The sequence below is a fragment of the Molothrus ater genome, chromosome 5 (assembly GCF_012460135.2).
Source record: "Molothrus ater isolate BHLD 08-10-18 breed brown headed cowbird chromosome 5, BPBGC_Mater_1.1, whole genome shotgun sequence".
NCBI lineage: Eukaryota > Metazoa > Chordata > Aves > Passeriformes > Icteridae > Molothrus > Molothrus ater.
The window spans coordinates 55,696,813-55,710,592 of NC_050482.2; the positions used below are offsets into that span (position 1 = coordinate 55,696,813).

General features: G+C 40.6%; 1 protein-coding gene across 2 annotated transcripts in view; it reads left to right on the forward strand.

Moving 5' to 3' along the window:
* The window catches only part of SHISAL1 (shisa like 1), a 74,446-nt gene extending 60,981 nt beyond the window's left edge, over window positions 1–13,465 (forward strand). For both annotated transcript variants that reach the window (XM_036404938.2, XM_036404937.2), the window contains exon 5: window positions 9,816–13,465. In XM_036404938.2, coding sequence (XP_036260831.1) covers window position 9,816 — 1 coding nt within the window. In that variant the 3' untranslated portion in view covers window positions 9,817–13,465. The remainder of the gene's footprint in view (window positions 1–9,815) is intronic.
* The last annotated feature ends 315 nt before the right edge of the window (window positions 13,466–13,780 follow it).

Below are 13,780 nucleotides of genomic sequence, written 5' to 3' on the forward strand. Positions count from 1 at the left end.
TTCATACTGAAAAGTGAGAGCAGAAAATAAAGCTCTTGGTAAAAGTAATGACTATTTAAAACAAATTTCTCACATGTCATTAATATGTATTTTATTTCCAGAAATGACAGAATCTCCTATATTGTACAGAGGTAACTAAAAAAGCTAATTTAACTTGGACTAAATACGCAGCTCTGGGCTAAATCACAGGTTTGGTGCTCAAAACTTGAGTGCTGAAACAGATTCCTCCCTCCTAAATAGATGGTTGTGCAGCTGGAGCAATTTGAACCTCTGGCAAGGCAGAGGGAAGCAGCACATGCATCTTGTCTCAGAAGATTGCTCATGCTTAGGAGAGGGAAATGGAAATAAGAAAGGGGAGGTAGCTTCCTGAGCCAAATGAAGTGCAGAGGCTGAGGAGCAGTTCCAGCACCCAGAGGGGCTCCCTGGTTGTTGGAGGCCAGCACAGGAATTGGGCACCTTCCTCCTCCTCCACTGTTCTGCCCCCTTTCTATGCAGCACTCACCCTCCTAGCAGGGGAATGAGAGCCTGGAGTATTTCTTAGTGATCCAGCTGGGATCCAGTTCAAGTAATATACTCATTTGATCTGCTTTGTAAACCAACACTGCCACATTCTTTCAATCTGAGACAAACTCTTGTCCTGCTTCTAACATAAGTCCCCTGAAATCTCAGTGGCTTTCAGTTTTCTTGACTTCTGTGGGCTTCGAAGAAGTCAGCTCCTCAAAGCTCTGCAAATGGTACCAGAACATTCCAGTCTAATGTTTGGCTGACGCCTTTTTCCTTGCAGCATGTTTCAGCAGTTCAATTTCCATGCAAGTGGTTGGGTTTTAGCCTCTGTTGGACATCAAGACATGCTAGGCAGCAATTTTAAGAGATTGAATTTTGCTGATGCCAAGACATTAGGGCAAAAAAGAGCAGGATATTCACCTGATGTAGGCTGGCCTGAGCTGTTGTTTAGCTCAGTAGATTATTCTTTAATTTTACACAGAAACAAAACTGTACCTATATAAAAAATGTCAAAGATTATATAGAGGAATTGCAGGCCAGATAAATAGATACATAAATAAACACATGCCTTAGTTACATCTGGCCACATTTTTCCTCTAGTCACTAAAGTTTCTGTTCAATTAATGCCAAGGTACAAACCACATTGTCCTGTATAACTGAGCTGCATTTACCCTCAGCTGTAACTTGCAAAAACCTGTTACAACACTTAGAATTGACCATCCCATAGGTAAAGATACTGTGAGCTATACTGAGTATAGCTTGCACAGACAGCCTTTTAAATTGTCCTTCGTTTATAAATAAACAGATATTAAAAATTAAAAATTACCAGATTGCTCTATTAGTGCTCTTCTTTCTGAATCAAGCAATACTGTTGAACCAAAGTTTTGGTGCTTGTAGGTTTTTAAAAATCCCTGCCAATATTTTCAGTGCATTAGGAGACTATGTAAGTGGGGAAAGGCAGTGTCCTAATGAGCTACATTATAAATCACATGCCAAGTTTTACTGTTTTTTTTTTTTTTAACCTCACTTTCTAGAGGATCCATTAAATTCAGATTGTCAGTCAGCACGAAAGGAGGCTTTTTTCTCCTATCATGTACCTGAATTTTAACACAGAAGGGCACGCTCTTGTAAAGCCTCCTGTATTTCCACTGTGCTCTCCTGCATCTAAGATGAATGGTTTGGCACTGCTGTATAAGAGCTCAGCACACATGGAGAATATTTGAGTGTCTGAGGGATGTCAGAGCCACTCTCTAGGAACAGATTTTGAAAGCTGGTGACATCAGCTTTTGGGAAATTGGGAAGAGCTGGAATCAGAGATAGCTCAGTCCTTACCATTAATGCAGAAATAGTTCAAGTTCACAGCTTTTTTAAGAGCTTTTACAGCACTACCAAGAACAAATTGAGGATCAAGCTCTGCTGCAGAGAGTGCTCATCTATTACCCCACCCACAGGAACATGCAGCACCTCTTGGCATGTCATGAGCCTCAGGGATTCACCTTTCCTGGAACTGAGTTTGTGAGATAGGGGGAAAAAATCTAGGACTGCATATGCAGATGTAGGATAAGAATCTGCTTCCTTTTCCAGAGGTAGCTGTGTTTGAGGAAATACCTACAGGCCTTGGGTTTCCCATCAGAATCTTTTAGGATGTTAGGGGTCTGTTATATGTGCTCATCAAATCTGATCATGAATAAACTTGAGGGAAGTTTTCTAACCAGAACATGGAGACTACAGAAACCCTTCCACTTAGTGGTACTGGATTGTAAAACAGAGTTTCATATATTTACGTAGAAACTGGTATATTTGCATGGGGCAGTGTGAGAGTGAAGATAATGTTAAGAGAAATCTGTACTACTGCTGCACATTTTTGTAATTCCATTTTTGGGGCCAGTGGGGCTTCTCATTTCCTAAGTTAGGCTTGGGACTCTGAGGTTCCTGCACTATCAGTTTCATTTAGAGCCCATCTGAGGAAGAATAGAGTAGCTCTGCAGGTGTAGAGTAGCTCTTCAGAGTTGTTTGCTGTTGACAATAAAGGACCCTGAGGTAACTCTCTAGCAATTAACCATTTTAGCATTCTGATGTCTGTATTTAGGTGGGAGTAAGCCCACTTAGAGTATCTATGCCATTAAATTACACTAGACACAGCAATAAGTCTCCTTTCCAAAGCAACACACTTGGACCTTAAAGAAGCAGACAAAAATACTCTCTTGCCTCTAGCAATAGTTCCTCTGTTTTTAAATATCTTACTCTATGATAGGAGTGCAATTAAAGCTATTTGGTCACTCCAGTTACATGAAAAAGATGTGAAAATGAGAACAGTCTCAAGTGGAATAATAAGTCTAGAGTTCTTCACATGATACCCACATTCAGCTTGGCATTGTGATGCCTTGGGGTCTTGAAAAAACTTGAAAGCAGCTCAAACTGTTTACATAGCAAAACCAGGGTTGTGGGTTTTTTTGAATCATACAAAGAAATTTTGGTTCAGGCATATCAGCTATTTAAGGACTGCCACATATTAGCAGGAAAATTCATCAACAATCAACCAGATGAATTTCAGCCTCAAGCCACACACCTGTTTCAGGCAGCCTGGTAGTGACACAAGAGTTTCATTAATATCTGGAGAATTAGTAAACCAAACTAATTTTCAGTTTTACTAGTAATTGGCCATCTACTCTTCTAAGACATTTTGGAAGGCCTGGGGTGTTTTGAATATTTTTCTGAAATAACCTTAAGAAGAGGAAGAAAACATTTCAGATCATGAAAAGTCAGACTGCAGCTCTTCAGTGAGGAAAAACCACAGCTTTTCAGTGATCATCTTTCAGTTTATGTGCTCAAACCTTCATCTGTTCCTCCATTCAAAACTTGTAAATCAAACTTTGAATGCTTCATATTTCCATTTAAAATAAAAACAAACCTCAGAAATTCTCCTGGATGTTTTTACTTTCCAGAACAGTGTTCAGGAGTATCAACCAATTCAGGAACTATCAAATGAACAACACTGCTACTAATTGAAAAATACTTGACTTTCAGGAGCATAGGATTACATCAGAAACCATTATTTACAGTACGTAATGTTTATTTATGTTAGCAACCCAAATGGTTTCAAATCACTGCTGTTTGCAAGTGAGTATGGTAAAATATGGCCATTAGTAAAAAAAATAGAGAAAATCATATCCTGTATGGTTTCATTCCTCTCCCACCCAACCCAGCTGATGGGACAAAATATGTATTTAATTTGTACAATTATAGATATTCCAGAGACTCTCTCTACAGGAAGCCGGTTTTCCCTCCCAGCTTTGCTCTGTTGGCCAGGCAGCCATATTAATGACAGAAGTTAAGCCAGCTGCTGTTTTAGCACCCACAGTTCAGGGGAAGGAGCTGGATGAGGCCAGTCCTTGCCTGCTGCAGCTCTCCAGGCTCACTGCAAGTGCCAAACCTCCTCCTGCATCCATTTGTAGGACAGGCCTTGGATCCAAGCAGATCCTAAGTCTCTCTTCCCAAAAGACAGCCAGATCTTTGGTAGCATGACCACAGTGTTGTACCAAAACCAGTTCCTGACTGGTTGCAATTTGTTTCCCAGCTCTCTGGCTTCCAGATCACAGCACTGCCCTAGACTCAAGAGCAAACCAGTAAGTCTACCAGTGTGAAGCCCAAACACATCATATAGGTAAAGTGTTCCTCTGAAAACCATCTCTGAACTCAATATTAGCAGCAAAAAGTCATGGAATCAAATTTAGAAGTAATTTAAAGAGGCAAAGAAAGCCCCTCCACTGGTGTGATATCCTAATCTCATGGATGAGTGCACTCCAGTGGGGGAGTACACAGCTATTGGTAATTAGAAGGTCTTAGTATTGTTTTCAGATTTATCTGGAAAATAAGCAGCAGTGGAGTTCAAATCTGCCAAGTCCTTGTCTGTCCCTCTGACACAGAGAGCAGCCCTGTACCTCCCCTGATCCACCAGCCTTCCTCTGCAGGACAGCAGGCACCTGCCTGACATCTGCCAGCAGCTCTCTCTGCCCAAGCCAGCCTCTCCCCTGGGAACACGAGAGCTTCCAAAGTGTCTAAAGTTCCTCCAAAACCAGGGAGCAGCTCACAGAAGTGATGTGATGCTATGTGCAGTTCAGGTTATATCCCCTGAGCCCTTATGGGAGTTGCATAAGCGTCGACTGGTCCATAAAAGGTGAGATTCTTAAGAAATGTGGTTTTAGGAAATGGAAAGCTAGAAACTTCCACCAATACTGAAGGGTTTGATTTACAGCCTTGGAAGAAGCTTGGATTGATGTAAAAAAAATTACACAGACATTAAGCAGAAAAATTATAAACTTCCGTTTCTCTAGTTGTAAGTAAGAATATACCTTAAGTAAGTAAGAAATGGTATTGGGTAAGATGGTGAAGGGCTTTATAGTGTAGCAATGTAATTGTACAGAGTAAGCTGAGTTTAGATGTTATCATAGACATATATGTGTGTACATGTAATAATAGCCTATTGGATAAAAGTATTTGCAGTGCAGCAGAATTAAGTTCAGGTGATAGGCTACAAAAACAAAATAAACTTTTCTATTGGATTGGAATGTTATATATTGCTTTGTAACGAAAAAGCTTTTGACTACCTTGAGCTATGGCCGACTTCTTACGCCTCTAAAATCTCACAGCCTTTGAGGTTGATGTTTATCTGAGTAATAAATCGTTTTTAGCCTGACAGTAGTCCCATCCCTTCAAGTAAGGCATCGATAATAATAGTGGTGAACAATTTAAAAAGCAGACTTACCAGCACTCATATCAAACTATTCAGATGGAAACTTCTTTAAAACTGCTTCACAAGTTTTTTTTTTACTAATAAGTCTTTCTAGAAATCCATTGTAAACAGTCAATGCTGGGAAGTCTGAGACAGCTGACAGCAATCACCTTTTTACACATGATGCCCTTAGGTGATAATTAGCTCCCATTACACAGACAAGCGATTCAGCTGTGAAAGAGCAGTGGAAGTAAGCACATGCCTGGTCCCCAGCTGCATTTCCTAGGTGGAAGGGAGAACAGCCTGACAGGTGACATTCACACCTTGTGTCTGAACTCACAGACACTGTGCTGATGTTAGCTCGTTGCAGCGTGAGCAAACACACTGCCCTAAGCATAATGCAAGGGAAATTTAAATAATCCAAATGCTTTCTTCCCACCTGCAAAGCAACATTGTTTAACTCCGGCGAATCACGCATGCATTGCACATTTATTCCATTTAAACCTTAACACCATCCTGAGGTATTTGCTTTCAAACATATTTTGACATTTCTCTCCATTTTTGCAGAATTGTCAGCTACAAGAGGAACAACACTTGAGTTGAAATTTCAGGCTGTTTTCCAAGTTGAACATATCCAGTGCCTGACTTTTGTGTAAACTCTTCAGCACCAGATGTCTGTCTTCCCTGAGCCAGCTATTATTTAGAAATATTAGCCGAGGCTGTCAGTGATGGTGGTCATTTTTAGCAGTGACTGTGACAAAATTGATTTGCCACCACTTAAGGTCCTCCTCCCATCTGAACCTCATGCAGGTGCTGTGATGCATTTCACAGCTAGACCATAGGAGAATTTGTGATCCATCAAAAGTGAGGTAATTCAGCCTGGGGATGAAAATAGAGGCAAATCCAATGCTCCTTTATGGCAAGATGGCAGCACCCTGGACTGTTGCTTAATGCTGAGTTGTTCCTTGTCAGTTCTAAAACTCCTGAACATTCAATCTCTTTGGTATTGAGCCAACCTGAAGCAAATTTTTCTTTTTGTTGAAGTTTCCTCTGCATTAGAAAAACCTGAATCATTCAGCTATTTTGATGTTCTCCCAAAAAAAAAGATGAGGAGCCCCACCTAAAAAGTCAAGTCTCAGACTTTCCACTTTCTTTCATGAGAACAAGATGGCCAAATTGAGATTGAACGAGTGGCATTCACTCTGGAATTTTGTAACTTTCAAGAATTAGTATTGATAATGCAAGGAACCTTTCACTATATACTTTGGATATAATGTTACATGCTCTGTATAATATAGCCATAGGAGTCTACAGATTCCAAATGATGAAAATTATTTCCCTGCTCTTTGGCAGATCCACAGGCAGAGGGATTAGATTATATTCTATTTCTATTTCTTTCTGGTTTGAAATATATTTAGACATTTAGTGCTTTTCCTGCAATTAATTTCTCATGTCCTCCCTTTCAATCTGGTGAGGCTTTTACAAAGTCTTGTGCATCATGCTTTATCCTCCCTTGTCCTTCCATTTCTGGGCAAAGAGGGCACATTCCTATTTCCTGTAACAATAGGTGTAGCCACCAAGGGCTTCCTGTTGCAGAAAGCTGTTTTTTTAGCCTGGCATCCCAGCTCTGCCTGTGCCAGAGACAGCAAAAGCTTTTCTCCCAGTCACAGTGAGCATGCTGGAAGACAGATGCATACCACAGCAGGCCTGCTCAGATCAGTGTAGTGCCATTTTATGCCAGAGTAAAACCTGAACAGTTGCAGAGGCTGTTTGCTTTCGTGTGAAGTGCGAGCCACAACTCGTGTAAGTCTTGGATCCAGGGCGTATCTGAGGCCTGAAGGGACTGTGGTGATCCATGGCACTTTTTAACCAGAGGCCTTGTAATGGTGAATGTGGCAACTGTTTACCTCATTTGTTAGAAAAATGGCAGAAATCTCTGGAAAAACTTGCCTCCAGAGGCTCTGAATCATTCCTTCATTACTAACAGACGGCATTTCATTCCAGCAGAACTGAGCTACCAAGCAATTACTGCTGTCAAAGAGGAGGCAATCTTTTAGTTGTCTGCTGCCTTGTCAAGCAATGAGAATCACAGAATCACAGAATGATATGGGTGGGAAGAGACATTAGAGCTTATCCAGTTCCACCCCTTGCACAGGCAGGGACACCTTCCACTAGACCAGGCTGCTCCAAGCCCTGTCCAACCTGGCCTTGGACACTTCCAGGGATGGGGAAGCTACAGCTTCTCTGGGCAACTTGTGCCAGGGCCTCACAACGCTCATGGTAAAGAATTTCTGCCCAATATCTGATCTGAAGGTCTCCCCTGCTGAAGTGGCTTGCCTGGGTGCTTTTCATTGAGCAGTCTGGGGTGCTGTACAGTGACAATAACCTCTGACAGGGAAAAGGAGCAACCTGAGCCACCTCCAGAGCACAGGCTTCAGCTCTAAGTGCATTAAAATCCTGTAGAAGTGACCAGAAGTGACAAACACAGGGTTTCTGTTGCCAAGCACACTGTGTTGGGGGACTGGAATATAACACTCTTGCACATGGAAATTAGCATTCATCTCTCTTAGGAAAATGCAGGTATTTTTATGGGATCCTGCTATTGCAAAATGATGTGAAGCAGTACCTCTCAACCTTACTGGTCCAGCCTCCAGTCAATCAATCAATCAATCAATCAATCAATCACACACCCCACTTCATTTATTGTAAGGGAAGAGGACCTTTTAGCTTAGCAACTGTCCTGTCAGGGTTTGGTTTCATGGAGAAGCTGTGGATTTGGCCCAGACTCATCCAGCTTGGAAAATGCAGGGTAAATACTCCCTACTTGCTGTAAGAGGCTTCCAGAGCTGAGTGGGGTCTGGCTCTGCTGCCCACATCCTCCCACTCATTCTCCCATGGCTTTAGACAGAGGAGAAAAATTGGCAGGAAATCAGAGCTACTCACAGGAGTGGTATTTTTGCTTCTGTGCTGCAGACAAATATTCATGAACTTTGCTATGGTCTTTGGGTCCAAGAACTCCAGTAACTCTCACTTTGGTGACACTCTTGATTTTACCTTAACCTGAAGAAGGACCTGTGATATTGTTTCTTTTTGAAATTGTGTATTTCCTCTACCTGTGATATCCCCAAGCAGCAATTTGGGGACACTCAGGTAGAGGAAAAGAGTAACTGGTTGATAGGTCTGACATGTTTAAAATTACAGTCTGTCCTGGGACACACAAATGCCTGCTCTATCTCCTTCATCTCTAAACATTTATTTAAAAACAAAGATAGATAATAAAAGAAACTGTATCCTGTCAAACAGTCTAGTGATTTAAATTATGTAGATAGCAGATTAATAAAGCATTTCACAGGAGGGGAAGCACATGTGGCAATTTACAAAAGAGATGAAACAACTGAAGGTGCTGGGAAGGACAGAGGTGCCTGCAAGCCATGATATGCACTCATAGTGTGCAGTTTCTTTCTCCCCAGGTGTTTTTTTAATTAGTTATAGCTAAGTCTCCTGAGACTCTCTCCTAGATATGAACAACTAATTTTAAACTTCATCTGTGTGCAGACCTTACAAGAGGCAGGTTTGCATGTTATGTTAATATGCATTTCTACCTATATCAAAAAAGGATAAGTGACAGAACAAAACTTTTTTTTTTTGTTTTTGTATTTCTAACATGAAAAATGCTGTGTAGGCTATTTGATTATTAGAAAGGAATTAGCTGTCAAACCTTGGCAGGTCTCATGTGACTGAGTTTTGGGCGAAGGCTTAAACCCTCAGAGTTGTAAGAAAATCTCAGATTTCTGTCTGGAGTTACTCCCTGGATGACAGTACTGTGAAAAATGCCTCAATGTGAATTAAGATAACACTGTTGTGCTATGGCTCTGGTGGCTGCATACCCAACCCTGCAGTGTCCAGCATCTTGCACTTGTTACCTGCTTGAGCAAAGAGATGTATTTCTTTAATTTGTTACTATGATTAGTGATCTTAGTCTGCCTCAAAACATACCCTAGCTGGACTTTCAGCCCAGCCCCCTGCACCCTGCCATAGTTGTCTGTGGATGGACCCCACAGCCAGTTGCACACTCTGCACAAGATTTAAAGTAGCAGATTTAAAGCAGCTGTAATGTCCAGAAAGTGCTGCAAGCAAAAAGCTTAGTAATACTTACAACACTTCTGTAAGGAAAGCAGATAAATGTATTATTTACCCACGTATATGTGGGGAAATAGAAGTACATTTTCTCATCATAGGAAAGGAATAGGGATCAGAGTAAGCAGCCAGGACCAGTTTAACATGAACAGGGAGAAACAAGCTTAGCTTCCCACTCTGGCTATGCAGAATCAAACAAGAGAAGGAGAATGCAGCCATCAATAGCACACACAAGGTCATACCAGACCAAACAGAACTAACAATGGAAGGTAGAAGCCTCTTAACATCTCCTCTTTCTTCCTCATGCTTTTCCTTCTTCTTTCTTGCCTCCTGAAATTAAATCTGCAGCTGGGAATACTACAAGTTTTTCTTTACAGGAAATACTTTTTTGTTGGGTGTTCCTGAAACATGATGGAAACCATTTGTGCTTTATGTCTTCCAGAAAATTATATTGATGTGCCTCAAGATGGGAGAGGTAAGACCAGACTTCAAGGAGCAGCTTTCAAGAAAATCACCTAAATTTCAAGAGCTGAAAAAATTATGGATAAGTAGGAGAGAGAAAGACTACAAGAGGAAGATTGAGCAAGTCACCTGAAGACAGACACCATTCAAACAACTTCTACAGACAAATGATATAGAAAGAGTCTCGAGGAGAAAGTAGTCTGTAAGCAATATTTTAATTCTAGACTGACACTGTTATCTCTGAAAGGAAGCATCATATTTGTGAAAATGCTCAGTAGGAAGAAAATTACGTTGCTCTGGCAAATCCACACAAAGGTGGAAAATGACCACAAGAAAAACCTTTGGTAGATAACTTTTCTTTGCCTCCCCATCCATCAATTGCCATTTGAGCCTAATCTCAGCCTAAGTGTCAGAATCCTGAATGTGAGTTTTTCCAAAGTTCTCTGGTGAATATTTTGTCACAATAGGGTAGATGCTGGTAATCCACATCAATGTTAACCATATTGTCCTATGCATTGCAAAGGTAAGCAGAGCCCTTTCACTGAGTCAGACTGCAGGCTAACTTCAACCATAATGAACATTTTTAGATCACTGGCAATGACTCTGCTAAGACTATCCGAGCCCATCTTAAATTTAGGTTCTTGAAGAGGGCATCCTTTATTAGGATGTAACACCATTCCACCCCCATACTCCTTGAAGCTGAAAGCAAAACAGAAAAAAACCCAACAAATTGTATATTTCAAAAGCAATAATACCATTGTCCCCCTCCTTTCTAAGGCAATAGTCAAATTCCCTCAGCCACTGCCTGACTGCAGAGTTTACCCCACACAAGTCTCAGAATCCATTTGTAAGCCAGAAAGGCAATGACTTTGCCACAGAGGTATGTGGAGCACTTGATCACTGGGTTGCAGTAGGTTGACTTAACTTTCTACAGGGCAGGGTTATTTTAAAATCATACAGTACCAATTACATGAGCAAATCCTGTGAAATTCAGTTATTTAAGATATTTGCATGGAGAACCTGGTAGTGACAAGCAAACAGAGGAGTTCATCTGGAAATCATAACACAAAGCCATGATAATGCCAGTTTAATCCTTCATGTCTAATATTTTGTCCTGCAAATCTCAGTAACCTTAAAATAACCTTACATTTTACCATTTAACCACAACATGAGGAACAACTTGTTAATGAATAATCAAGTGCTCCTTTTGTACCCCTTTGCCTGAATTAATTTTAGTTTTCTATTGAACTCAATGGGGACACTCTTCTCAGTGATTTGAGTTAGTTCATGGCTACTGGAGTTCAGGATGGTATGTGACTAAAACCATGAAGGAATAAATAGTGTTGGAGGACCCAACAAGGCTGGACACCACAGGAGTGGAAGCCCAGTCTTCAAATAAAGCCCAATCTGACTAGGATGCCAACACGGACATGCCCCTTTTCTCTGTAAACCAGCAACTAAACATGCCAGGTATCACTGAGTAGGGGCAGGCATTGCCTAAAAGAACAAATTCACAGGTGGGAGTGCTACCCTGCAGGCATGAAACTCCATCCTGTCCAAGGAAAGCTTGAAGCCTGGCCCACTCTCACTCATCACAGAAGCTCCTGCACATCCCCCCAGCTTGGAGAGACCTAAGGGAGCTGCCACAGTGCACCTGGGGTGTTACACCTGTGTTACACCTTAGGAACTCTCCAAGAAAAGAAAAGCAAACTGAGTGGCTGGAGGTGATGCCATCCATGCCAACATCATGCTCCTCCACACTTCCCCATTGGCTCCAAGATCCATAATCCCTGCAGACAACCAAGAAAGTATCCACAGTAACCAGTGTGGCATTCTGCAGTAACTGCTTGGTCCTTTTACTTCTCCCAGCACCTACTTTCATTGTGAGGTGATGACTGCCACAGAGAGCTTTGGAAAAAGCTTATGTTCATAGAGGAATTTGTATTAGATACTGGTTTGTGTGACTTACTGTATTTTGTAAGGGTTTTTTTCCCTCTGGGAATTGTGCGTTATTAATGAGCAGTTTTATGCTTTACTTCTAGTACACGTATACCTTGTAATGGATGTGCTTTTCGTTAGTTTGTTTTCTTTTATTCTCTATACGGAGCCAGTAAATATAAGGTAGATATTCTCTGGCTGAAATTCTGATTTTGCCTACCAATTAATTTATGGATAAATCCATGTTGTAGCTGGTGAACAATTCTTCATCAATTGTTTGCTATAATCACCTGATAGTCTCTCTACTTCAGCAGAATAAAAGATCCTGAATAAGACTAATGCTAACTGGGCCTTAAATTAAAGGGAAATAGTGCACTACATATTTCCCTACCATCATTTCTATCAGCCCTTCTTCCTTGCTGTTGGGACACTGGAAAAGAGCACTGGCTACACAAACAGCCACCTGAACACTTCATCCACCTCTGTAGCTGTGCTCTGATATCCCTCTGAATTTACTTGATCAAAACTATGGTGGACCAGATAAACTGCAATGAATTTTTCAGTTATTTCTGCAGAGATATTGGTTCAAATGCAATCCTTCTCTAAAAGAAATTATCTGGACTAAAATTATTGTATTTTTTTCTATGCCCATTCGGATATGTTTGGAAAAATAAGGGTTCTGAAATTAACACTTAAAAAAGTGCATACATTATACCTCGCATGTGACAATGGCAGCTGTCTGTCTCAGTGGCTGTTAGGGAGCTTCCTGCTCCAGAAGCCCCTTCCCCTGCCCAAATAATTTCCTCTCTTCTGTTTCACTGAGAACTGTGTCCAACTTCAATTGCTGTGTATAATGTAGGACATAAAAAGTTAAGTTATAAAGCTTGTACAGGACTTGGTGTTGTAATTTAACCATCTTTCATGCCTGGTTATGGATTTTACAAAAAACAGACTGAAAATAATCTGGCCTTTTAATGTATAATTCAGCATATTGTAGCAGCTATTTTAGACACCTATTATTTGTAGTTTTACTACAGCTGTAATTTCTGTATGAGGACTGCCCACTTGAAGAAGCAGCAAAGTTAACACGACAAAATGATTTTTTAAAGTCTGTTCTATTCCACCACCTGTGACTGTGTATAAAAAGTAAAGCAACAAAAACAAAACCTCAACCACTGCTGGGAAGAAACACCTTTTCTCAGCTTCAAAAGTTCTCTTCTGTAAGACAGGCATTTCTTCTAGTCCTCCTTTTACAAAAGTAGTAACTTACTAAGAAAATAATATATATACAGTACAATAGTCTATTTTGATAGTCAGCAGACTATTTTAGGCTAATTAAGCTAACTAGAAATTGTAGGGTTGCAGTGATTTCTCTTTATTGATACATTGATGATAACACTGTTTCCATATCACTTGGTGTTCGAAATCTACACGTGCCAGGGTCCAGTGATTTGCTAATCTAGTTTCTGGTCTGATCCTGTCCTATTTTTTTGCAGCATTCTCTAACTTCATATTATGAATTATGTTGTCTTTCTAAAGTGATTGCCAAGCAAACCAAAAATGTGTTTTACACTGCTATTGCACTGCTCTCGTCTTTATATACAGTAGTTTTTATAAAGATGTCCTTAGGTTTTAATAAATGAGTGTAATGTAAACTAATCTCTGTAATAAAACTTGCTTTAGTGTTTCAAAGGCTGTCTGGAATAGCTGTAGAGATTTGAGCTTCTGAGTTTTTCAATATCTTCAAAATTTGTGGCTTCCTTTCCCTCTGCAGGAAATCCCCAGATACCAGAACCCCATAGCCCCATATTCTGTACAAGGGTAAAATGCAGTGAGTGTATTTAACCCAAAGAATGGACTTAGAGATGGGGGGAAGGGGCCCCAAGAAGCCAAACCACACCACAAAAAAAAAAAAAACATTAAAGCCATTGCATTAGTCAATATGTATTCCATTTAGTCTGCTTTACATTTCCAGCAGTTGCTGATACCAGGTATTTAAGAGGGAAG